Here is a 27,318-nt window from a genome sequence, read left to right as displayed (position 1 = left end):
AATGTTTCTTCAGTCTTTGTTATAAAGAGGCAGAGGACGGTGGAACAAACACTGGATTTTCCAACCACATTAAAACCTCACCTCAGCTGATATCTTCCATATAGTGCATTGACAATACTGAACATAATTATGCCTTCGCCTTGCAGATGGAGCTATTTTGGGATATATCTGTGTCTTTTTCTTCTGGATTGTTATTGGCAAACGGTGTCTGGGCAGCTCTCCTATTCCGTCTCAGAGGAGCTAAACCCGGGGAGTCCGGTTGGAAATATCGCAAAGGATCTAAACCTTAATTCACAAGAGTTGGAATCCCGTATGTTCCAGATTGTTACTGGATCAAAAAGGAAATATTTCGAGGTAAATCTAAAGACTGGTGTTCTGTATGTCAGTGAGAGAATAGACAGAGAGGAGCTCTGTGCAGAGGAACTGAAATGCTCAGTAAGTGTGGAGGCTGTAATTAATAACCCTTTGAAGCTTTATCGTATTGACGTAGACATTTTAGATGTAAATGACAACGCCCCATTGTTTACAACCAAATTACAGAATTTGTATATCGCAGAGCACACGTTACCAGGAGTGAAATTCGCATTATCTGAAGCAAGTGATGCAGATGTGGGGAGGAACGGCGTCAGTACTTACAAATTGAGTCAGAATGAGCATTTCTCGTTGGCCGTGCACAAAGCAGGTGATCGTGCGTCTGCTGAGTTAGTGCTGCAGAGAGCGTTAGACCGAGAGAAGCAGCCTGTCATCACCATGACGCTGACGGCTATAGATGGAGGGAACCCTGCTAAATCAGGCACCTCACAACTTATTATTAATGTTTTAGATATCAATGATAACATTCCGATATTCAGTGAAACGTTGTATAAGGCAAGAATCCCCGAAAACACGCCCGTGGGTACAACAGTAATCGCTGTGAACGCCACGGACGCAGATGAGGGCCTGAACGGTGAGATTGTGTATTCGCTGAGAAGCAAAGATCAAGATCGCGTGCTTGATATATTTGAAATTGACAGTCAAAGTGGTGTCATTAAGGTAAAAGGCAATATAGACTTTGAGGAGAGAAAGGCGTTTGAGATACGCGTGGAGGCAAGTGATAAAGGCCAGCCTCCCATGTCTGCTCACTGCAAGGTGCTGGTAGAAGTGGTGGACCTGAACGACAACGCTCCTGACATCACTGTGACGTCACTGCACAACACAGTGAAGGAGGACGCGGGTGTCGGCACCGTGGTTGCGCTGGTGTCAGTCCTCGATAGAGATGGGGGGGAAAACGGTGAAGTGAAAATCCAGATTAAAAACGAGGTGCCACTCAAACTCGAGACAAACTACAAAAACTATTATTCTCTGTTAGTTGCCGGACCCCTCGACAGAGAGACCGTCACTAGATACAACGTCACCATCGTGGCCACAGACTCAGGAGCCCCGCCTCTCTCCAGCACCAGTGTAGTTTCTATACAAGTTTCCGATGTGAACGACAACGCGCCGCTGTTCCCAGAGCCGCTGATTAATGTGTACGTGAACGAGAACAGTCCAGTGGGAGCAGTTATTAAAAAGGTGACTGCTACTGATGCGGACATTGACCAGAACAGTCAGGTGACCTACTCGTTTTTACAAAGTAACAGTAACCCACTACGGTTATCTACAATGTTTAACATCAACTCAGAAACAGGAGATATAGTCAGTCTGCAGTCTTTTAACTTCGAGGAGTTGAAAACGTTTCAGTTTAACGTTCAGGCCACAGACTCTGGTGTTCCTCCGCTCAGCAGCAACGTGACTGTGAACGTTTTTATCCTGGATGAGAATGACAACAGTCCTACGGTTCTTTCTCCATACTCTGAGCACGGCTCCGTTAACAGTGAGAGCATCCCCTATTCTGCTGAAGCGGGATACTTTGTGGCAAAGATCAGGGCAGTAGACGCAGACTCTGGATACAACGCGCTGCTTTCTTATCACCTCTCTGAGCCCAAAGGAAACAACCTCTTCCGGATCGGAACCAGCACCGGGGAAATCAGGACTAAGAGGAGAATGAGTGACAATGACCTGAAAACTCACCCCTTGGTGGTGCTGGTTTCTGATAACGGAGAACCCTCCCTGTCAGCTACTGTGTCTATAGATGTGGTGGTGGTTGAGAGCACAGCTGACATCCAGACTCAGTTCAGACATGTGCCCACAAAGGACGATGGCTTCTCTGATTTAAACCTGTATCTGCTGATCGGCATCGTGTCGGTGTCAGTCATCTTTCTGCTGAGCCTCATCACCTTAATAGCTGTCAAATGCCACAGGACAGACAGCAGCTTCAGCAGGTACAGCGCCCCAATGATCACCACCCACCCTGACGGGAGCTGGTCTTACTCTAATGCTACTCAGCAGTATGACGTCTGCTTCAGCTCAGACACGCTCAAGAGTGACGTAGTGGTTTTCCCCGCACCGTTTCCGCCTGCAGATGCGGAGCTGATCAGTATTAACGGAGGAGACACTTATAACAGGACTCAGACTTTACCCACCAAGGAGAAGGTGAGTGAACAGTGAAAGTGTTATCTTATGTTATTATTCTCGAGGGTTGTGGTTGAGAACATGCTGCTTCTCGTTTCCTTCGTTTTATATATGAAGACAATTCACAACGATGCAACGACTTATGGTTACATTTGTAAATATGTTGTGTACGTTATGTTGTAGTATACAGGCCAAGGCAACGATAATAGTGAAGTTAAAAACAATGCGACCTTCAGTAATTATTTTGAGACCCGAACTGCAATATGTGTGTGTCGTTGTCCATGGTGCTGAACTCATCACCACAGTGTGTGTGGTTTCTGCGCTAAAAAGAGGGCAAACCTTTTTTTGCGGGTGTCATCATCCATATTCACCTGACATCTCTTGCAGTTCTTTATATGTATTAATGCATGATGTGTACCAGAGGTATGGTCTCCAAATAAATTAATCTTTAATTTGTGGATTTAGAGAACAAAACTGAAATGTTTTATTCCTTATTTGCATTTTCTTGTATATACTTTTCTATTACAAGTTGTCTATAAATACGTGGCCTAAATAAGGGGAATCAAGCATATTTTTGTGATTTATGACTTATACTTAGTACAGAAGTATGTAGGTTATTTCTGTGTTTTGTTGTGAGTGTAGTTATTTCACATGACCACATGAGGACATTGCAGACCATCACATTTTGATCTTCCTCTTTGTTGCTTGAGGCTCCTCCCAGAATCAGATGATGAGGAGGAGGATGTTTCTCAGGGCTTTGTTACAAAGAGACGCAGTACAGGAGTAGACTGTGTAGCCATCGTTTAGTCAGTGCTTCATACAAAGAACGATATTGTTCTGAATTTTCAAGCGGGATTTTGGAGACTGGGATCCATATGCTCTGTTCACTTTGGATAACAATATGTCGACGCGGAGGATACGCAACTCATTCGGGATTTATATAGTCGTTGTTCTCCTGGATTGTTGCTGGGAAGCGGTGTCCGGGCAGCTCTCTTACTCCGTGTCAGAGGAGGTAAACCCGGGGACTTCAGTGGGAAATCTCGCAAAAGATCTAAACCTTAATGTCCAGGACTTGGAGGCGCGTATGTTTCAGATCGTCAGTGGATCAAAGAGAAAATATTTTGACGTAAATCTGAAAACGGGTGTTCTTTTCGTCAATGAGAGAATAGACCGTGAGGAGCTTTGTGCGAAGGCTACAAAATGCACCGTCAATGTAGAGGCCGTGATCAACAATCCGCTGAAGCTGTATCGTTTAGAGATAAATGTGCTCGATATTAATGACAACGCACCACTTTTCTCTGAGGATTTGCAGTCGCTAAACATTGCAGAAAGTACAGCGCCGGGAGGGAAATTTGGATTTATCGGGGCGTCAGATCTCGACGTTGGTAAGAACAGCGTGAGCACATATAGGCTGAGTCCAAATGATTATTTCTCTTTAGAGACTCTCAAGGGAGGAGATAGCGTGTCTGCTAAGCTTGTGCTTCAGAAAGCTTTAGACCGAGAGACACAGCATGCAATAAAACTCACCGTGACCGCAGTTGACGGAGGAAACCCACCCAAGTCAGGGACATCCTTGATTAATATAAATGTTTTAGACGCTAACGACAATGCTCCGACTTTCAGCAGCTCTTTATACAAGGCACGCATTTATGAGAATTTACCAATGGGTACAACTGTTATAGTTTTAAATGCATCAGACGCAGATGACGGCTTGAATGCTGAAATTGAATATTCCTTTAGGAGTAAAGGTCAAGATCAGGTTTTAGATTTGTTCCAAATAGACTCAAGAACAGGTGCGATTTTAGTGAAAGGTAAAATTGACTATGAGGAAAACCCTGTGTTTGAGATTCATGCACAAGCCAGTGACAAAGGCCAGCCCCCGTTGTCTGCAGATTGTAAAGTGCTGGTAGAAGTGGTGGATCTCAATGACAACGCTCCTGAGATCACTGTGACGTCACTACTAAACACAGTGAAGGAGGACGCTGAAGTAGGTACTGCTATTGCACTTGTTTCTGTCCTGGATAAAGATGGTGGGAAAAACGGGGCAGTTAAAGCTGTGATTTCAAACGATGTCCCCTTTAAACTTGAAACCAATTATAAAAATTATTACTCTTTAGTTGTTAGTGATCCGATTGACAGAGAATATCAGGGTCACTACAATGTTACTATCATAGCAACTGATGAAGGGACTCCACCTCTCTCCAGCACCAACATAGTTATGGTTCATGTGTCTGATGTTAATGATAACCCACCTCGCTTCTCAGAGTCACTGGTTAATGTTTATGTGAAAGAGAACAGTCCAGTAGGAGCAATTATCAAGACTGTGACTGCAACTGATGTTGATATTTATCAAAATGGTCAAGTGAGCTATTCATTTTTGAAAAGTAACAGTGACACGTTACCATTATCTGCAATGGTTAACATCAACTCAGAGACAGGAGATATAATCAGTCTGCAGTCGTTTAACTTCGAGGAGTTGAAAACGTTTCAGTTTAAAGTTCAGGCCACAGACTCTGGTGTTCCTCCGCTCAGCAGCAACGTGACTGTGAACGTTTTTATCCTGGATGAGAATGACAACAGTCCTACGGTTCTTTCTCCATATTCTGAGCACGGCTCCGTTAACAGTGAGAGCATCCCCTATTCTGCTGAAGCGGGATACTTTGTGGCAAAGATCAGGGCTGTAGACGCAGACTCTGGATACAACGCGCTGCTTTCTTATCACCTCTCTGAGCCCAAAGGAAACAACCTCTTCCGGATCGGAACCAGCACCGGGGAAATCAGGACTAAGAGGAGAATGAGTGACAATGACCTGAAAACTCACCCCTTGGTGATGCTGGTTTCTGATAACGGAGAACCCTCCCTGACAGCTACTGTGTCTATAGATGTGGTGGTGGTTGAGAGCACAGCTGACATCCAGACTCAGTTCAGACATGTGCCCACAAAGGACGATGGCTTCTCTGATTTAAACCTGTATCTGCTGATCGGCATCGCGTCGGTGTCATTCATCTTTCTGCTGAGCCTCATCACTTTAATAGCTGTCAAATGCCACAGGACAGACAGCAGCTTCAGCAGGTACAGCGCCCCAATGATCACCACCCACCCTGACGGGAGCTGGTCTTACTCTAAAGCTACTCAGCAGTATGACGTCTGCTTCAGCTCAGACACGCTAAAGAGTGACGTAGTGGTTTTCCCAGCACCGTTTCCGCCTGCAGATGCGGAGCTGATCAGTATAAACGGAGGAGACACTTATACCAGGACTCAGACTTTACCCACCAAAGAGAAGGTAAGAGAAATTGTTTAAAAAGCAGTAGTTCAGTCTGTGTGAGTTTCACGAAAGCTATGGCCGAAACCATGTCCTGCTGATTTTCATTCTCTCAGGTGAAAATACTTCTTGAAATTTTTCCAAGCTTTGGATTTGTGTTGAAGTATACAACGAGCCGACAGGTAACAGTATATTGAGTTCATTAAACTCTGACAATATACAGAAAGTGTATGTCGCTGTCCATGGTTCTGAAATAAGCACCAGAGTGTGTTATTCGCTGTCTGCAGAGTGCAACGGGACAATGTGTCCGATAATTTCAAATACTAATATATTGTCATTGAAAATCTATTCAGATCTTTATAGTTCTTTTATAAAATCAATAATGACATAGAAAATTGAAATGAGAGCGAGTACAGTGTCAATTTCCGTTTTGATTGTTTGATATAGTGGAGGAAATTGTTCAGTTGAAAATGATTTGTTTGCACAAATAGCAAATCATTTCTGTGATACTGTGAGATGTTGAGTGCAGTTATTACAAATCACCACACGGGGACACTGTAGACCATGACATCTTGAAGCGGTTTAAGATTTAAGGGCGCACACGACTCCTCCCAGAAATTGACGAGGGTGATTGTGTTTCTCTGGGCTTTGTTACAAAGAGACGCACGGAGAGAGAGAGAGAGAGAGGGATGAGACTCCCTATCCGACTGGCTTTTAATGAGAGTTGTTGACGGGAGTAGATTGACTGGCATTCATGGATATTTTTTGTTGGATATAATTATGCATTTCTCAAGCAGAAGGAACATTTTGCGGATTTACATTGTCACCGTGCTGCTGAATTCTTGCTGGGAAGCGGTGTCTGGGCAGCTCTCGTATTCCATCTTAGAGGAGGTAAACCCGGGGACGTCTGTTGGAAATCTCGCCAAGGACCTAAATCTCAACGTGCAGGAGTTAGAGTCTCGTATGTTTCAGATCGTTCATGGATCGAAGAAAAAAAATTTCGACGTGAATCTAAAAACGGGGTCTCTTTACGTAAATGAGAGAATAGACCGCGAGGAGCTTTGTGCGAAGGCTACGAAATGCACCGTCAGCGTAGAGGCCGTGATAAACAATCCGCTGAAGCTGTATCGTTTGGAGATAAATGTGCTTGATATAAACGATAATGCGCCACATTTCTCAGAGAATTCTCAGTCACTTAACATTGCAGAAAGCACTTTGCCAGGACTCAAATTTGGGCTGATAGAGGCATGGGATTTGGATGTCGGTAAGAACGGTTTAAACACGTACAGGCTCAGTAATAATGATTATTTTTCTTTGGAGATTCACAAAGGAGGGGATAGCGTGTCTGCGGAGTTAGTGCTGCAGAAAGCTTTAGACCGCGAGCATGACTCTGTTATAAAGCTCACACTGACTGCTGTAGACGGAGGAAACCCACCGAAGTCAGGAACATCACAAATAATTATCACCGTTTTAGATATAAACGACAACATTCCCATTTTCAGTAAATCTTTATACAAAATTCAAATACATGAAAATTTGCCACCTGGGTCTAAAGTGATCGTTCTAAATGCGACAGACGCAGATGAGGGTGTAAATGGTGAAGTAGAATATTCTTTGAGGAAAAAAGGTCAGGATCACGTTCTAGATTTATTTCAAATAGACAGTAACACCGGTGTGATTTCAGTCAAAGGGAAGATTGACTATGAGGAAAATCCGGCGTTTGAGATTCATGCACAAGCCAGCGACAAAGGCCAGCCCCCGATGTCTGCTCATTGTAAAGTGCTGGTAGAAGTGCTGGATCTAAACGACAACGCTCCTGAGATCACTGTGACGTCATTAGTTGACACAGTGAAGGAGGATGCTGAAGTAGGTACTGCTATTGCACTTGTTTCTGTCCTGGATAAAGATGGTGGCAAAAACGGGGCAGTTAAAGCTGTGATTTCAAACGATGTCCCCTTTAAACTGGAAACCAATTATAAAAATTATTACTCTTTGGTAGTTAATGGTCTTGTTGATAGAGAAACTCAGGCTCACTACAATGTTACTATCATAGCAACTGATGAAGGGACTCCACCTCTCTCCAGCACCAACATAGTTATGGTTCATGTGTCTGATGTTAATGATAACCCACCTCGCTTCTCAGAGCCACTGGTTAATGTTTATGTGAAAGAGAACAGTCCAGTAGGAGCAATTATCAAGACTGTGACTGCAACTGATGTTGATATTAATCAAAATGGTCAAGTGAGCTATTCATTTTTGAAAAGTAACATTGACACGTTACCATTATCTGCAATGGTTAACATCAACTCAGAGACAGGAGATATAATCAGTCTGCAGTCGTTTAACTTCGAGGAGTTGAAAACGTTTCAGTTTAAAGTTCAGGCCACAGACTCTGGTGTTCCTCCGCTCAGCAGCAACGTGACTGTGAACGTTTTTATCCTGGATGAGAATGACAACAGTCCTACGGTTCTTTCTCCATATTCTGAGCACGGCTCCGTAAACAGTGAAAGCATCCCGTATTCTGCTGAAGCAGGATACTTTGTGGCAAAGATCAGGGCTGTAGACGCAGACTCTGGATACAACGCGCTGCTTTCTTATCACCTCTCTGAGCCCAAAGGAAACAACCTCTTCCGGATCGGAACCAGCACCGGGGAAATCAGGACTAAGAGGAGAATGAGTGAAAATGACCTGAAAACTCACCCCTTGGTGGTGCTGGTTTCTGATAACGGAGAACCCTCCCTGACAGCTACTGTGTCTATAGATGTGGTGGTGGTTGAGAGCACAGCTGACATCCAGACTCAGTTCAGACATGTGCCCACAAAGGACGATGGCTTCTCTGATTTAAACCTGTATCTGCTGATCGGCATCGTGTCGGTGTCAGCCATCTTTCTGCTCAGCCTCATCACTTTAATAGCTATCAAATGCCACAGGACAGACAGCAGCTTCAGCAGGTACGGTGCCCCAATGATCACCACCCACCCTGACGGGAGCTGGTCTTACTCTAAAGCTACTCAGCAGTATGACGTCTGCTTCAGCTCAGACACGCTCAAGAGTGACGTAGTGGTTTTCCCAGCAGCGTTTCCACCTGCAGATGCGGAACTGATCAGTATTAATGGAGGAGACACTTATAGCAGGACTCAGACTTTACCAAACAAAGACAAGGTAAGACAATAGTTACATCAAGTACTTGTTGCTGTGTATTTTCTATCGATGATCAATTAACATAATAAGCAGTTTTGTGGTATATGAAAATAATTAGATTTATTATGTGGCTTCAAAACCGGCGCATATTTAGCTAACATGAAGTCTCAATTTTAATTCAGATGAAACGTAGTCAGCAGATTTCTCTTATATACACGAATATCATGATTTGCTTCAGGATTCTACTTCAATGTATTCACCATTGAAAAGAAAAACGGGGCAAATTAAAAAACACACAATGAGCAACATGGCAGGGACCCCTTTTCTACAAAGGAAAAGAATACATGGTTGCTGACTTTGTAGTTTAATTTTGCAACTGTAGTGTGCTTTTCATTTGTTGGTGGTTTTTAATTTCAGACATTTTTGGCATCTGATTTTGTTGTGTCTCTTTGTGGCTATCCGTGGTGCTGAACGCAACTTTTTAAACTTACTACCAGTTCCCAGAGTGTAATGCAAAACAAAAACGTTGTTTAAAAGCAGATTTTCATTGAATACGTTTACGAATTTCTTTGATGATAATTGTGAAACAGTACCATGCACCTTAAAGAAATATGTTTATTTTATATCTGCAGTCACTTTAATACTCAGTGAAAAAGATTCAGTTCATTTATTCGTTTAACTTGCTGTAACTAATGTGAGATATTTCTTGAGATTTCAGTCAGTTTATAAAACCGACTGTTATAGAAATACTTAAGTTTGAATGTATTTTTTAGTAATTAGTAATTCAAACGACCTTTTTTATCACTTTTATGTTTTCACTCGCATGTATATAAGGAGAAATTAGGAAGTTTAATAACGCCCAGTGTTATTATTGTTAATAAATCATGCAGTTTTGACAAATGTCCACATGGAGACACTGCAGACCATCACATTTGGACTTGCTATTTAATGTCTTAGGGCTCCGCCCAAATTCAGCGGGTGATGTGGGCTTTGTTACAAAGAGAGGTCGGACGACAAAGAACGGTCGTGTCTTTTGGTCGTGAAAATGCTGACATCTTTGCTTGGATTATTTTTTTGGTGACCGTGGTATCATAGTTTCTGTAACCTATTATTCAGATTGGCCTGCATGCTCCTTCTCGACGTAAGGAATTATGCATTTACCGAGCAGAACGGGCTCTGTGTGGATATATCTGCTGTTCGTGCTGCTGGATTGTTACTGGGAGCCGGTGTCCGGGCAGCTCTCTTACTCCGTCTCAGAGGAGGTGAATGTCGGGACTGTGGTCGGGAATATCGCTAAAGATCTGAACATCAACGTCCAGGATTTGGAGTCCCGCATGTTTCAGATCGTTTCTGGATCAAAGAGGAAATATTTCGAGGTAAATCTAAAGACTGGTGTCCTCTACGTTAATGAGAAAATAGATCGAGAGGAACTCTGCGGCGACGAAGCTAAATGTTCACTCAGTGTAGAAGCTGTTATTAATAATCCATTAAAACTGTACCGGATTGAAGTTACAATCTTAGACGTGAATGATAATTCACCATCATTTCTCAGCACGTCACAGATAATCAATATTACTGAGAACACCGCGGCAGGGGCTAAATTTCCCCTCCATCCTGCTCACGACCCAGACGTAGGTAAAAATAATGTTAAGAATTACAAGCTTAGTCAAAACGAACATTTCTCCCTTGACACACATCAAGGAGAAACTGTAACTACGGAATTAGTGCTTCAGAAAGCTTTAGATCGAGAAAAACAGTCTGTAGTTCGACTCACGCTGACTGCGATTGATGGAGGAACTCCTGCTAAATCAGGCAGCATCATAATTATAGTGAATGTGTTGGACATTAATGATAACGCTCCTATATTCAATAAAAAACTGTATAAAGCCAGCGTTCATGAAAATGTGAAAATAGGCAGCTCGATAATAACATTGAACGCAACAGATTTAGATATGGGCCCAAATGGACACGTGTCATATTCATTTAGTGACATAGGTCGAGGAAAACAAACTGATCTGTTTTCCATTGATGAAAAAACAGGGACTGTCACAAATAAAAAGAACATTGACTTTGAAGAGAACAACGCTTTTGAGATAAGAGTTCAGGCCAGTGATGGAGCTTCGTCTCCGATGACATCACATGCCAAATTATTGATTGAAGTCTTAGACGTTAATGACAATGCTCCTGAAATTTCTGTGACGTCACTGTTAAACACCGTGAAAGAGGACGCGTCCATCGGCACAGCTATTGCTCTTGTTTCAGTATTTGATAAAGACGGAGGTAAAAACGGGATCGTGAACTGTAAAATTTCAAATAACGTCCCTTTCAAACTTGAGTCGAATTATAAGAATTACTACTCGCTGGTGGTGGACGGTCCTCTTGACAGAGAGAGCGCATCTCAATACAATATCAGCATCACTGCTACTGACGAGGGGAGCCCACCTCTCTCCACTACAAGTGTAATTACTGTACACGTGTCAGATGTAAATGATAACAGACCTGTATTCACAGAATCTACCATTAATGTCTATGTGAGAGAAAACAGTCCAGTAGGAGCAGTTATAAAAACAGTGTCAGCTTTTGATGACGACATCGATCAGAATGGTCAGGTGAGATTTTCATTTTTACAAAGTAACAGTGACACGTTACCATTATCTGCAATGGTTAACATCAACTCAGAGACAGGAGATATAATCAGTCTGCAGTCGTTTAACTTCGAAGAGTTGAAAACGTTTCAGTTTAAAGTTCAGGCCACAGACTCTGGTGTTCCTCCGCTCAGCAGCAACGTGACTGTGAACGTTTTTATCCTGGATGAGAATGACAACAGTCCTACGGTTCTTTCTCCATACTCTGAGCACGGCTCCGTTAACAGTGAGAGCATCCCCTATCCTGCAGAAGCAGGATACTTTGTGGCAAAGATCAGGGCTGTAGACGCAGACTCTGGATACAACGCGCTGCTTTCTTATCACCTCTCTGAGCCCAAAGGAAACAACCTCTTCCGGATCGGAACCAGCACCGGGGAAATCAGGACTAAGAGGAGAATGAGTGACAATGACCTGAAAACTCACCCCTTGGTGGTGCTGGTTTCTGATAACGGAGAATCCTCCCTGTCAGCTACTGTGTCTATAGATGTGGTGGTGGTTGAGAGCACAGCTGACATCCAGACTCAGTTCAGACATGTGCCCACAAAGGACGATGGCTTCTCTGATTTAAACCTGTATCTGCTGATCGGCATCGTGTCGGTGTCAGTCATCTTTCTACTGAGCCTCATCACTTTAATAGCTGTCAAATACCACAGGACAGACAGCAGCTTCAGCAGGTACAGCGCCCCAATGATCACCACCCACCCTGACGGGAGCTGGTCTTACTCTAAAGCTACTCAGCAGTATGACGTCTGCTTCAGCTCAGACACGCTCAAGAGTGACGTAGTGGTTTTCCCCGCATCGTTTCCACCTGCAGATGCGGAGCTGATCAGTATTAATGGAGGAGACACTTATAGCAGGACTCAGACTTTACCAAACAAAGATAAGGTAAGACAATATTTACATCAAGTATTTGAACATTTTAAGCAGATAATTTAATATATATATACCTGTTTTACAAACGTTATTCTAAAACAATGGGGACACTATGTTGCTTTGAAAAACGACGTTCAGTAAATATGAATTCTCAATTTCACTTACGGTGAAATACACACAAAGTACAAGAAGTCAGGTCTTTTTCTTTTATGTACTCTACTATGACATATTACAAATTTGCCTCAGGGGGCTTCACAATATGTACAGGTTCCTTTGTCTCAAACTTTACAGCCTCAAAAAGCAATAGGGGAAAATACTTTGGCCAAATGAAATAATCAACAGCACGAACAACGTGTTGGGGATCCCTTAGGACAAGTACTCGAGGTTACTGTCTGTGCTTTTGTAGTTTATATTGCAATCACATCTTCCTTTTTATTTGTTGGTGGTATTTAAATTTCTGTAATTTCTTTGCGGATGATTTTTTGTCTGTGCGTGTCGCTGTCTGTGGTGCTGAACACAACTCAAAAGGCTCACTGGCAATTCCAGATTCCCAGCACCTAATGCAAATGAAAAACTTTGTTTGAATGCGTCGTTTTCACATAAGACATTTACAAACATCTTTTTGTAATTACCGCTGAACAGTATGTAACAGTCTTCATAATGTAACTCAAGAAAACAGTGATGATCTAATTTCCATAGTCACTTTACTCCTTCGTGAAAAATACCTTTCTTCATCTGTTTATTTTGCGTTCACTAATTAGAGACATTTCTTGAAATTGTAGTCAGTTTATAAAAGAGAGGTTTTTTTTATTAATAATAGTTCAGTCGTAAAATATAATTATTATGAGACAAACGAACTTGTTTACGGTTTGCCATTTTTTATTTTTGCACTTTCTTCATGTATAATGAGATCTGAGGGCGTTTTATTATTCCCAGTGTTGTAAGATTTTATGTATCATGCAGTTTAGACAAATGTCCACATGGAGACACTGCAGACCATCACATTTGGACTTGCTCTTTAATGTCTTAGGGCTCCGCCCAGATTCAGCGGATGATGTGGGCTTTGTTACAAAGAGAGCTCGGACGACAAAGGACGGTCGTGTCTTTTGGTCTGGAAAATGCCGACATCTTTGCTTGGATTATTTCTTCGGTGACCGTGGTATCATAGTTTCTGTAACGTATTATTCAGATTGTCCTGCATGCTCCTTCTCGGCGTGAGGAATTATGCATTTACCGAGCAGAACGGGCTCTGTGTGGTTATATCTGCTGTTCGTGCTGCTGGATTGTTACTGGGAGACGGTGTCCGGGCAGCTCTCTTACTCCGTCTCAGAGGAGGTGAATGTGGGGACTGTGGTCGGGAATATCGCTAAAGATCTAAACATCAACGTCCAGGATTTGGAGTCCCGCATGTTTCAGATCGTTTCTGGATCAAAGAGGAAATATTTCGAGGTAAATCTAAAGACTGGTGTCCTCTACGTTAATGAGAGAATAGATCGAGAGGAACTCTGCGGCGACGAAGCTAAATGTTCACTCAGTGTAGAAGCTGTTATTAATAATCCATTAAAACTGTACCGGATAGGAGTTACAATCTTGGATGTAAACGATAATTCACCATCATTTCTCGGTACGTCACAGGTAATAGACATTACGGAGAGCACAGCAACCGGGGCTAAATTTCCCCTTAATACTGCTGAGGATGCGGACGTTGGTAAAAACACTGTAAATACCTACAAGCTTAGTCAAAATGAACATTTCTCTCTCGATACACATAAAGGAGAGAGTGTATCTCCTGAATTAGTGCTTCAAAAAGTTTTAGATCGAGAAAAAAAGTCTGTGATTCGACTCACGCTGACTGCGATTGATGGAGGAACTCCTGCTAAATCAGGAACGATGGTCATTACAATAAATGTCTTAGACATTAATGATAATGCTCCGGTATTCAGTCAAACTCTGTATAAAGCCAAAGTGTTTGAAAATGTTAAGATAGGAACATCAATTATAACATTAAATGCTACTGATTTGGATGCAGGTCCAAATGGACAAGTATTATATTCATTCAGTAAAGCAGGTCAAGGAAAACACACGAATCTATTTTCTATTGATGAAAAAACAGGGACTGTCACAAATAAAAAGAATATTGACTTTGAAGAGAACAACGCTTTTGAGATTCGAGTACAAGCCAGTGATGGAGCTTCGTCTCCCCTCACTTCACATGCCAAATTATTGATTGAAGTCATCGACGTCAATGACAATGCTCCTGAAATTTCAGTGACGTCACTGTTAAACACTGTGAAAGAGGACGCGTCCATCGGCACAGCTATTGCTCTTGTTTCAGTATTTGATAAAGACGGAGGTAAAAATGGGATCGTGAACTGTAAAATTTCAAATAACGTCCCTTTCAAACTTGAGTCGAATTATAAGAATTACTACTCGCTGGTGGTGGACGGTCCTCTTGACAGAGAGAGCGCATCTCAATACAATATCAGCATCACTGCTACTGACGAGGGGAGCCCACCTCTCTCCAGTACAAGTGTTATTACTGTACACGTGTCAGATGTAAATGATAACAGACCTGTATTCACAGAATCTACCATCAATGTCTATGTGAGAGAAAACAGTCCAGTAGGAGCAGTTATAAAAACAGTGTCAGCTTTTGATGACGACATTGATCAGAATGGTCAGGTGAGATTTTCATTTTTACAAAGTAACAGTGACACGTTACCATTATCTGCAATGGTTAACATCAACTCAGAGACAGGAGATATAATCAGTCTGCAGTCGTTTAACTTCGAGGAGTTGAAAATGTTTCAGTTAAAAGTTCAGGCCACAGACTCTGGTGTTCCTCCGCTCAGCAGCAACGTGACTGTGAAAGTTTTTATCCTGGATGAGAATGACAACAGTCCTACGGTTCTTTCTCCATACTCTGAGCACGGCTCCGTTAACAGTGAGAGCATCCCCTATTCTGCTGAAGCGGGATACTTTGTGGCAAAGATCAGGGCTGTAGACGCAGACTCTGGATACAACGCGCTGCTTTCTTATCACCTCTCTGAGCCCAAAGGAAACAACCTCTTCCGGATCGGAACCAGCACCGGGGAAATCAGGACTAAGAGGAGAATGAGTGACAATGACCTGAAAACTCACCCCTTGGTGGTGCTGGTTTCTGATAACGGAGAACCCTCCCTGTCAGCTACTGTGTCTATAGATGTGGTGGTGGTTGAGAGCACAGCTGACATCCAGACTCAGTTCAGACATGTGCCCACAAAGGACGATGGCTTCTCTGATTTAAACCTGTATCTGCTGATCGGCATCGTGTCGGTGTCAGTCATCTTTCTGCTGAGCCTCATCACTTTAATAGCTGTCAAATGCCACAGGACAGACAGCAGCTTCAGCAGGTACAGCGCCCCAATGATCACCACCCACCCTGACGGGAGCTGGTCTTACTCGAAAGCTACTCAGCAGTATGACGTCTGCTTCAGCTCAGACACGCTCAAGAGTGACGTAGTGGTTTTCCCAGCACCGTTTCCACCTGCAGATGCGGAGCTGATCAGTATTAATGGAGGAGACACTTATAGCAGGACTCAGACTTTACCAAACAAAGACAAGGTAAGACAATAGTTACATCAAGTACTTGTTGCTGTGTATTTTCTATCGAGGATCAATTAACATAATAAGCAGTTTTGTGGTATATGAAAAGAATTAGGTTTGTTATGTTGCTTCAAAACCGGCGCATATTTAGCTAACATGAAGTCTCAATTTTAATTCAGATGAAACGTAGTCAGCAGAATATCATGATTTGCTTCAGGATTCTACTTCAATTTATTCACCATTGAAAAGAAAAAGAAAAATGGGGCAAATGAAAAAACACACAATGAGCAACATGGCAGGGACCCCTTTTCTACAAAGGACAAGAATACAGGGTTGCTGACTTTGTAGTTTAATTTTGCAACTGTAGTGTGCTTTTCATTTGTTGGTGGTTTTTAATTTCAGACATGTTTGGCATCTGACTTTGTTGTGTCTCTTTGTGGCTATCCGTGGTGCTGAACGCAACTTTTGAAACTTACTACCAGTTCCCAGAGCGTAATGCAAAACAAAAACGTTGTTTAAGTGCACATTTTCATTGAATACGTTTACAAATTTCTTTGATGATAATTGTGAAACTGTATGCTGCAGTTGCCACCATGTACCTTAACGAAAACTATGTTAGTTTAATATGTCCAGTCTCTATTATACTCAGTCAAAAAGATTCTGTTCATTTATCCGTTGAACTTGCTGTAACTACTTTGAAATATTTCTTGAGATTTCAGTCAGTTTATCAAAACGACTGTTATAGAAATACTTAAGTTTAAATGTAATATTTAGTAAAGAGTAATTCAAACGTCGTTGTTAAATAATTTGATCATTTTTATGTTTTCACTCGCATGTATATGAGGAGAAATTAGGAAGTTTAATGACGCCCTGTGTTATTATTGTTAATACGTCATGCAGTTTAGACAAATGTCCACATGGAGACACTGCAGACCATCACATTTGGACTTGCACTTTAACGTCTTAGGGCTCCGCCTAGATTCAGCGGATGATGTGGGCTTTGTTACAAAGAGAGCTCGGACGACAAAGAACGGTCGTGTCTTTTGGACGTGAAAATGCCGACATCTTTGCTTGGATTATTTCTTCGCTGACCGTGTATCATAGTTTCTGTAACGTATTATTCAGATTGGCCTGCATGGTCCTTCTCGGCGTGAGGAAATATGCATTTACCGAGGAGAACGGGCTCAGTGTGGATATATCTGCTGTTCGTGCTGCTGGATTGTTACTGGGAGACGGTGTCCGGGCAGCTCTCTTACTCCGTCTCAGAGGAGGTGAATGTGGGGACTTTGGTCGGGAATGTCGCTAAAGATCTGAACATCAACGTCCAGGATTTGGAGTCCCGCATGTTTCAGATCGTTTCTGGATCAAAGAAAAAATATTTCGAGGTAAATCTAAAGACTGGTGTCCTCTACGTCGATGAGAGAATAGATCGAGAGGAACTCTGCGGCGACGAAGCTAAATGTTCACTCAGTGTAGAAGCTGTTATTAATAACCCGTTAAAACTGTACCGGATTGAAGTAACAATCTTGGATGTGAATGATAATTCACCGTCATTTCTCAGCACGTCACAGATAATCAATATTACTGAGATCACAGGGACAGGCGCTAAATTTCTCTTGAAACGTGCCCATGACAAAGACGTCGGTAAAAACACTGTTAATACATACAAGCTTAGTCAAAATGAATATTTCTCTCTTTCTACGCATAAGGGAGAGGGTGCATCTCCCGAATTAGTGCTTCAGAAGGGTTTAGATCGCGAAAAGCAGTCTGTTATACGTCTAACACTGACTGCAATTGATGGAGGAACTCCTGCTAAATCAGGCAGCATCATTATTACAGTGAATGTGTTGGACAGTAATGATAACGCTCCTATATTCAGTCAAACACTCTATAAAACGAGTGTTTATGAGAATGTGAAAATAGGCAGCTCGATAATGACACTGAACGCCACGGATTTGGATGTTGGTCAAAACGGACAAATATCGTATTCATTTATTGAAATGGATCAGGAAAAACAAACCGACCTATTTTCTATCGATGAAAAAACAGGGACTGTAACAAATAAAAAGAATATCGACTTTGAAGAGAACAACGCTTTTGAGATAAGAGTTCAGGCCAGTGATGGAGCTTCGTCTCCCCTCACTTCACATGCCAAATTATTGATTGAAGTCATCGACGTCAATGACAATGCTCCTGAAATTTCAGTGACGTCACTGTTAAACACTGTGAAAGAGGACGCGTCCATCGGCACAGCTATTGCTCTTGTTTCAGTATTTGATAAAGACGGAGGTAAAAATGGGATCGTGAACTGTAAAATTTCAAATAACGTCCCTTTCAAACTTGAGTCGAATTATAAGAATTACTACTCGCTGGTGGTGGACGGTCCTCTTGACAGAGAGAGCGCATCTCAATACAATATCAGCATCACTGCTACTGACGAGGGGAGCCCACCTCTCTCCAGTACAAGTGTTATTACTGTACACGTGTCAGATGTAAATGATAACAGACCTGAATTCACAGAATCTACCATTAATGTCTATGTGAGAGAAAACAGTCCAGTAGGAGCAGTTATAAAAACAGTGTCAGCATTTGATGACGACATCGATCAGAATGGTCAAGTGAGATTTTCATTCTTACAAAGTAACATTGACACGTTACCATTATCTGCAATGGTTAACATCAACTCAGAAACAGGAGATATAATCAGTCTGCAGTCGTTTAACTTCGAGGAGTTAAAAACGTTTCAGTTTAAAGTTCAGGCCACAGACTCTGGTGTTCCTCCGCTCAGCAGCAACGTGACTGTGAACGTTTTTATCCTGGATGAGAATGACAACAGTCCTACGGTTCTTTCTCCATACTCTGAGCACGGCTCCGTTAACAGTGAGAGCATCCCCTATTCTGCTGAAGCAGGATACTTTGTGGCAAAGATCAGGGCAGTAGACGCAGACTCTGGATACAACGCGCTGCTTTCTTATCACCTCTCTGAGCCCAAAGGAAACAACCTCTTCCGGATCGGAACCAGCACCGGGGAAATCAGGACTAAGAGGAGAATGAGTGACAATGACCTGAAAACTCACCCCTTGGTGGTGCTGGTTTCTGATAACGGAGAACCCTCCCTGTCAGCTACTGTGTCTATAGATGTGGTGGTGGTTGAGAGCACAGCTGACATCCAGACTCAGTTCAGACATGTGCCCACAAAGGACGATGGCTTCTCTGATTTAAACCTGTATCTGCTGATCGGGATCGTGTCGGTGTCAGTCATCTTTCTGCTGAGCCTCATCATTTTAATAGCTGTCAAATGCCACAGGTCAGACAGCAGTTTCAGCAGGTACAGCGCCCCAATGATCACCACCCACCCTGACGGGAGCTGGTCTTACTCGAAAGCTACTCAGCAGTATGACGTCTGCTTCAGCTCAGACACGCTCAAGAGTGACGTAGTGGTTTTCCCTGCACAGTTTCCGCCTGCAGATGCGGAGCTGATCAGTATTAACGGAGGAGACACTTATAGCAGGACTCAGACTTTACCGAACAAAGACAAGGTAAGGATAATACCGAGTACATTTTTATTGATATACTGTAGTTGTGATGTAAGCTTCTACAATTCAATTTCGAGAGACATTTTACCTTGCTTCTCGATTTGTTATGATCTTGCCTTAGTTTGTGTTTGTGGAGTTTAATTCACACGTCTCGTTTTTGTCACTAATGGTGTATTTTAATGACGAAATAAAATTTACTTTTTTAGGCTTAGAAACTCGTCATCATGTTTAATTTGCTTCCATGTCATACAGTGCACAATTAGTTTGACTTGTTTGTCATAATGTTAGTCTTGGATCTCGATGGAAAAATCGAGATCTTAAACATATGTCGGGCTATGCACTACGCTGTAAAAGTTAAATACACCATGGTGGTGTATTTAAGTATTTGGTGGCAAAATGAACATCCCACAAGTACTGTGAAAAAGAGATGAACTTGGGATGCTTGGGATAGTTTGTTTGCATGGGAAGTTGTAAATCATTTGGTTCTGATAAATATCGGTCATCCACCTTGTTTTAATATATACTTTAAAAGTATGTTTTGTGTTCCTCTCACAATATATTTTTATATCTAATAAATCAATATTTAGGACTTATTACAGACAGTCTCACCCCGAGTGTGCTTACAATGATGCATCATTGTGGTGCTCTATCCATGGTCCTGAAATATGTGGTAAATGCAGTTAGTATGCTGTGATTTCATAGTATTGCATGTAGAAATTAAGCAGCTGCAATTTTAGTATTTTATTACTGATATGAGACACTTGACGTCTTCAGATCTCTTTGAAAAATCTATGTTTGCTTGTGTTTATTTCAAAGCATTGTAGTTATGTCAACTGGCCATGAGGTGGCAATACAGACCAGAACACCGCCGGCAGGTCGCTGACGTTTAGAGGACCCTCCCACATTATACAGGGATCATCATTTTTGTCAATGCTTTGTTAGAATGAGACGCAGGGCGCAGGAGAATAAATACAGACATCGGGTGGCACATGAGTTGATGTTTCAAACGATGCTCTGGTCTTAATAAGAGAAGACGCGTCGACATACGGATCTATGTTTTGTTCTCGCTGTGTGGAATTATGCCGTCGCCGGGGAGAAAGATTTATATCGGGACATATCTAGTGCTTGTTGTCTTGGAGTATAACTGGGGAGCGGTATCCGGGCAGCTCTCCTATTCCGTCTCAGAGGAGGTAAACCTGGGGACTTCTGTTGGAAATCTCGCCAAGGATCTGAGCCTGAACGTTCACGATTTGGAGTCACGTATGTTTCAGATCGTTACTGGATCAAAGAGAAAATATTTCGATGTAAATTTGAAGTCAGGTTTTCTCTACGTCATTGAAAGAATAGACAGAGAAGAGCTCTGTGCCAAAGCGACAAAATGTACAATTAACGTCGAAGCTGTGATAAATAATCCACTCAAACTTTACCGGATTGAAGTGAATATTCTCGATGTAAATGATAATCCGCCGTCTTTCAGTGCCAAATCCCAAACTATTGACATCGCAGAGAGCGTATTACCGGGAGCTACATTCCCTGTGCTGTCTGCCTACGATGCCGATGTCGGGAAAAATAGTATTAACACATACAAGCTGAATCCCAATGAATATTTTTCTTTAGTGGTGCACAGAGGAGAGAGCGTGTCAGCCGAGCTGGTTCTGCAGAAACCATTAGACCGAGAGAAACGGGCTTTGATTAAACTAACGCTGACCGCTGTAGATGGAGGAACGCCTCCGAAATCAGGCACATCAGAAATATTAATTAATGTTCTGGATATCAATGATAATATTCCAGTCTTTGGCAAAACTCTCTACAAAACAAGTATCACGGAAAATGCAGCACTTGGCACTACAGTAGTGACAGTGACTGCAACTGATGCGGATGAAGGTCCAAACAAAGACATCGTGTATTTACTGAATTCGAAAGATCAGGACCGTGTCTTGGACATTTTTGAAATCGATGCTCAAACGGGAATAATAACAGTTAAAGGAAAGATTGACTTTGAAGCAAATCCTGCCTTTGAAATCCGCGTGCAGGCTGCGGACAAAGGCCATCCTCCGTTAACAGCTCAGTGTAAAGTGCTCGTGGAGGTGGTGGACTTGAACGACAATGCCCCTGACGTCACGGTGACGTCACTGCTCAGTACAGTGAGGGAGGATGCTGAACTTGGTACAGCCATTGCACTTGTTTCGGTTCTTGACAGAGATGGTGGGAAAAATGGTGAAGTGAAATGTGCAATATTGAATGCGGTCCCTTTTAAATTAGAGACAAACTACAAAAATTATTATTCTTTAGTTATCGCCGGAGCTCTGGATAGGGAACTCGTTACCCACTACAATATTACTATTAAAGCCACAGATGAAGGCAGTCCCCCTCTCTCTAACACAAGTGTGGTTATTGTTCAGGTTTCTGATGTAAATGACAACACGCCTCTGTTTTCAGAGAGTGTAATAAATATGTATGTGGGAGAAAACAGTCCAGCTGGCACCGTTTTGAAAGCAGTATCTGCAACTGATGCTGACATTAGTGAAAATGGTCGGGTGAGCTACTCATTAGTCAGCGACAAAAGTAAAGTGCCGTTGTCTGCTATGCTTAATATCAACTCAGAGACAGGAGATATAGTCAGTCTACACTCATTTAACTTCGAGGAGTTGAAAACGTTTCAGTTTAAAGTTCAGGCCACAGACTCTGGTGTTCCTCCACTCAGCAGCAACGTGACTGTGAACGTTTTTATCCTGGATGAGAATGACAACAGTCCTACGGTTCTTTCTCCATACTCTGAGCACGGCTCCGTTAACAGTGAGAGCATCCCCTATTCTGCTGAAGCGGGATACTTTGTGGCAAAGATCAGGGCAGTAGACGCAGACTCTGGATACAACGCGCTGCTTTCTTATCACCTTTCTGAGCCCAAAGGAAACAACCTCTTCCGGATCGGAACCAGCACCGGGGAAATCAGGACTAAGAGGAGAATGAGTGACAATGACCTGAAAACTCACCCCTTGGTGGTGCTGGTTTCTGATAACGGAGAACCCTCCCTGTCAGCTACTGTGTCTATAGATGTGGTGGTGGTTGAGAGCACAGCTGACATCCAGACTCAGTTCAGACATGTGCCCACAAAGGACGATGGCTTCTCTGATTTAAACCTGTATCTGCTGATCGGCATTGTGTCGGTGTCAGTCATCTTTCTGCTGAGCCTCATCACTTTAATAGCTGTCAAATGCCACAGGACAGACAGCAGTTTCAGCAGGTACAGTGCCCCAATGATCACCACCCACCCTGACGGGAGCTGGTCTTACTCTAAAGCTACTCAGCAGTATGACGTCTGCTTCAGCTCAGACACGCTCAAGAGTGACGTAGTGGTTTTCCCGGCACCGTTTCCGCCTGCAGATGCGGAGCTGATCAGTATTAATGGAGGAGACACTTATAGCAGGACTCAGACTTTACCCACCAAGGAGAAGGTAAGAACATTTGTAGCCAATGTCTCATTGTTATGTTGAAAGTAGAATCACACAAATAACCTTAATAAAAGACTTTGTTTAACAACAGTCTGTCATTAGAAAGACAGTCTAAGTTTGAGTTAAAGAAGGCGGGAAGTCACACGTTCTAGTCTTACAGGCCTGCTCCACATGTCTTGTTCAGTGTTCCCTGCTTTGGCTGCGAACTAATGCATTTAAATTATGTCACTGTCCGTGGTACTGAGCGTCAGTTTTTTACTGTGATCTGCCTCTTCACATATGGCCAATAGGTATATTTCTTCTCTCCTAAGAAGCCAGTTACAATAGGTTATGCAGTATAATTGCAATTGTAGTTATGATGATAGAATTTGAAGACGTGAGTGTTTGACTTTGACTGGTTTAAGTCAGAAATGTGCTTGCCATCCCAACTTCCTGCTTTAACAGTTGGTTCAATGTTTTATTGTCGATGAGTAACTTTGGGAATGATTGTGAATCGCCTAATTTATTGAAGCCCTAAACTCCATATAATCTCGTGTTTTCAATTTACATCTTGGATATTTAGATTCCTAGGCACGCAAACTCTACCACATGCTGTCATGGAGAAAAGACACGTTCTCTTTCATGATTAAAACATAAATTGCTCAATACAAAGTTTAAAGATGCTGTTTTACTTGTGTCAGACATACAGCCTTGATTTTGATGTTGAATATCTGTTCAAATTAGTTGTAATTTTGGTAATTTGATAGAGAAATGTCTCAGCACACTCTACACGTTAACTTTTAAAAAGCACTCTTTCTGTGCTGCTAAAAATAACTGTGAGCCATGTCCATATATTTAGGAATTTAATGTGTAATTTGAATCTAAAAAAAACAACAATTTCAAGCCTCACGGTGTCATTTATAATTCAGTGGTTGTCCACATTTTTGAATGAGAATGTGTACTTTGTAGGTGTGCAGTTTAATAAAGTTACCACACGGTGACGCTTTAGACCGTAACACTGAAACGTCATGGCTCCTCCCTGAGTTAAAGCAAACGAAGGGACTGTGGGTTTTCATCACAAAGAGACACGGGATGAGACGGGGCGCACGGTGGATTATTTGTCTTTAAAATATGAAAGTCGACATAGCGCTGCCTGCAATTTTGTCACATCTCATCATTCCACAATAGAAACATCGCTGTGGATGTATGCTTGGTTCATTTTCGACGGAATTATGACTCTGCCGAATACCAGGAGGTCTTTTGTTACATATCTGGTGCTGCTGTTGTTGGACTGTTACTGGGAATCGGCGTCTGGGCAGCTCTCATACTCCGTTTCAGAGGAGGTAAACCCGGGAACTAATGTCGGAAATATCGCCAAGGATCTAAACCTCAACGTGCAGGATTTGGAGACGCGTTCGTTTCAAATTGTTACCGGATCCAAGAGGAAATATTTCGAGGTAAATCTAAAGACCGGATTTCTTCACGTCAGTGAGAGGATAGACCGAGAAGAGCTTTGCACGGATGAACCTAAATGCACCGTCAGCGTAGAGGCTGTGATTAACAACCCATTGAAGCTTTACCGCGTCGAGGTAGAAATCAAAGATGTGAATGACCACTCTCCGTCATTTAACACAAAATCCCAGATACTGGACATCGCAGAGAACACAGTGCCTGGGTTCAGATTCGAGTTATCGGAGGCAAGCGACGCTGATGTAGGTAAACATGGCGTTAGTGCGTATAGACTCAGTCCGAATGAATACTTCAGTCTTGCGACACACAAAAGAGGGGAGAGTATATCTCCAGAGTTAGTGCTGCAGAAAGCTCTAGACCGGGAGAAAAAGCCGCATCTACAGCTCCTGTTAACAGCATTAGACGGGGGCTCGCCACCAAATTCAGGCACATCAGAAATTATAATAAATGTACTTGATATTAATGACAACGCACCGATGTTTAGCAATATTCTATCCAAAATTAAAATTTTTGAAAATATCCCCATCGGTACGGCAGTCTTCACCTTAAATGCGACCGACGCAGATGAGGGCCCAAACAGTGAAATAGTATATTCTCTTCGTAGCAAGGACCAGGATCACATTCTGGACGTTTTCAAAATTGACCCTGACACGGGGATCATTTCAGTGAAAGGAAAAATCGACTATGAGGAAAGAAGAGCTTTTGAGATCCGGGCAGAGGCGAGAGACAAAGGCCAGCCTCCGATGTCTGCTCATAGTAAAGTGCTGGTGGAAGTGATTGACGTAAATGACAACGCTCCGGAAATCACTGTGACGTCACTGCTCAATACAGTGAACGAGGACGCTGGTGCAGGTACTGCTATTGCACTCGTATCAGTTCTAGATAGAGACAGTGGCAAAAACGGTGAAGTAAAATGTGAGATCTTGAACACCGTCCCGTTCAAGTTAGAGACAAATTACAAAAACTATTTTTCTTTGGTGGTTGACGGGCGCCTCGACAGAGAGGTCACTCCACAGTACAATATAACTATATCAGCTACAGATGAAGGGAGTCCTCCTCTGTCCAATGTCAGCGTCATTATTGTTCACATTTCTGATGTTAATGACAATATGCCATATTTCCCAGAACCGGTGATAAACATTTATGTGAAAGAAAACAGCAAAGTAGGAACAGTAATCAAAACAGTGACTGCAATAGATGCAGACACCAGCAACAATGGTCAGGTGAGCTACTCGATTTTAAACAGTGAAAGTAAATCTCTTTCAATCCCCACATTGGTGAACATCAACTCGGAGACAGGAGATATTATCAGTCTGCAGTCTTTGAATTTCGAGGAAATGAAAACGTTTCAGTTTAAAGTTCAGGCCACAGACTCTGGTGTTCCTCCACTCAGCAGCAATGTGACTGTGAACGTTTTAATCCTGGATGAGAATGACAACAGTCCTACGGTTCTTTCTCCATATTCTGAGCACGGCTCTGTTAACAGTGAGAGCATCCCCTATTCTGCTGAAGCGGGATACTTTGTGGCAAAGATCAGGGCAGTAGATGCAGACTCTGGATACAACGCGCTGCTTTCTTATCACCTCTCTGAGCCCAAAGGAAACAACCTCTTCCGGATCGGAACCAGCACTGGGGAAATCAGGACTAAGAGGAGAATGAGTGACAATGACCTGAAAACTCACCCCTTGGTGGTGCTGGTTTCTGATAACGGAGAACCCTCCCTGTCAGCTACTGTGTCTATAGATGTGGTGGTGGTTGAGAGCACAGCTGACATCCAGACTCAGTTCAGACATGTGCCCACAAAGGACGATGGCTTCTCTGATTTAAACTTGTATCTGCTGATCGGCATCGTGTCGGTGTCAGTCATCTTTCTACTGAGCCTCATCACCTTAATAGCTGTCAAATGCCACAGGACAGACAGCAGTTTCAGCAGGTACAGCGCCCCAATGATCACCACCCACCCTGACGGGAGCTGGTCTTACTCTAAAGCTACTCAGCAGTATGACGTCTGCTTCAGCTCAGACACGCTCAAGAGTGACGTAGTGGTTTTCCCGGCACCGTTTCCGCCTGCAGATGCGGAGCTGATCAGTATAAATGGAGGAGACACTTATAGCAGGACTCAGACTTTACCGAACAAAGACAAGGTGAGTTGTAACAGATTTCACAGCTTTGTAAAACATTTAAGCGTGCAAAATCTTTAAAACATTTAAATGGATTGCAAATGATTTTTCAACTTTAAATATCAATGATGTGCAGCTATACTCACACACACTTGTGTCTAGTCATTTGATAGGGGCCAGCTATACTCGCACACACAAACTCACTCATAAATCTGAAAGTGGTGATATCTCACTCTTGTTTGTAGTCTATTTATCTCTGTGGCATGTAAAACAAATTCCCAATGGTTTGATGGCACTTTGACCCGGATAAACAGGAAATCTGTGATCTAAGTTCTTCGGTATCTTCAAAGCAGTACTCTGAGCAACGGCATGAAATGCATTAAAACTGGTTTGAGTCGCTGTCCATGGTCCTGAAAACATTGTTTTCTTATTTTCTTTGCAGCGATATTCAGATGCTGGTTGTGGTGGTGCTGATTTGCAGTTTATATCCTGTGTTCTTATGTCCAGTAATTGTGAAAATAAATAAAAAGGCATAGGTGCTGTTAAAGAACAACAAAACTAGAAATCATGTGAATAAAAACGATTAACAACACAAGTTAATTAAACTTAAACTTAACAATGGCTCTATGAACAGTCTACCCATTGAGTTAGTCTTTCAAAAAAACACAAATTATTGATATCAGGCTAAAATATTAATTACACTGTACATGATGAAAATAATATTTTGGGCAGTCATTCTTTACACAAAAGTGTCACGAGAGGTCG

The 27,318-nt window shown here is 42.5% G+C and overlaps 3 protein-coding genes across 13 annotated transcripts in view; all 3 read left to right on the top strand.

Annotated features, from left to right (window-relative positions):
- LOC117769021 (protocadherin alpha-C2-like) overlaps window positions 1–27,318 on the top strand; it is a 143,997-nt gene that overhangs the window by 53,027 nt on the left and 63,652 nt on the right. Inside the window, exon 1 of one of the 11 annotated variants that reach the window (XM_034597585.1) lies at window positions 3,279–5,773. The exons of 4 other annotated variants lie outside the window; for them this stretch is intronic. In XM_034597585.1, the coding sequence (XP_034453476.1) occupies window positions 3,392–5,773 (2,382 nt within the window). In that variant the 5' untranslated portion in view covers window positions 3,279–3,391. Of the gene's footprint in view, window positions 1–3,278; window positions 5,774–6,428; window positions 8,915–9,811; window positions 12,424–17,156; window positions 19,536–20,482; window positions 22,988–27,318 lie in introns of those variants that run through there. 6 more of the 11 variants (XM_034597579.1, XM_034597583.1, XM_034597589.1 and 3 more) reach the window with 6 other exon arrangements.
- On the top strand, window positions 13,636–16,118 carry LOC117769779 (protocadherin alpha-10-like). Its single transcript, XM_034598903.1, has one exon. The coding sequence runs from the start codon at window positions 13,636–13,638 to the stop codon at window positions 16,024–16,026; it is 2,391 nt and encodes a 796-aa protein (XP_034454794.1). The 3' UTR covers window positions 16,027–16,118.
- LOC117769778 (protocadherin alpha-8-like) lies at window positions 24,061–26,822 on the top strand. Its single transcript, XM_034598902.1, has 2 exons — window positions 24,061–26,577; window positions 26,799–26,822. The coding sequence occupies exons 1-2, from the start codon at window positions 24,166–24,168 to the stop codon at window positions 26,820–26,822; spliced, it is 2,436 nt and encodes an 811-aa protein (XP_034454793.1). The 5' UTR covers window positions 24,061–24,165.

This window comes from Hippoglossus hippoglossus, chromosome 10, assembly GCF_009819705.1.
Source record: "Hippoglossus hippoglossus isolate fHipHip1 chromosome 10, fHipHip1.pri, whole genome shotgun sequence".
NCBI classification, from domain to species: domain Eukaryota; kingdom Metazoa; phylum Chordata; class Actinopteri; order Pleuronectiformes; family Pleuronectidae; genus Hippoglossus; species Hippoglossus hippoglossus.
Note: the sequence above shows the minus strand (reverse complement) of the source record. Positions and strands in the feature narration are given on the sequence as shown.

Coding starts and splice junctions, on each gene's coding strand:
- LOC117769778 (XM_034598902.1), top strand. CDS start 24,166: ATGTATGCTTGGTTCATTTTCGACGGAATTATGACTCTGCCGAATACC. Junction 26,578..26,798: donor CTTTACCGAACAAAGACAAG/GTGAGTTGTAAC, acceptor TCTTGTTTGTAG/TCTATTTATCTCTGTGGCAT.
- LOC117769779 (XM_034598903.1), top strand. CDS start 13,636: ATGCATTTACCGAGCAGAACGGGCTCTGTGTGGTTATATCTGCTGTTC.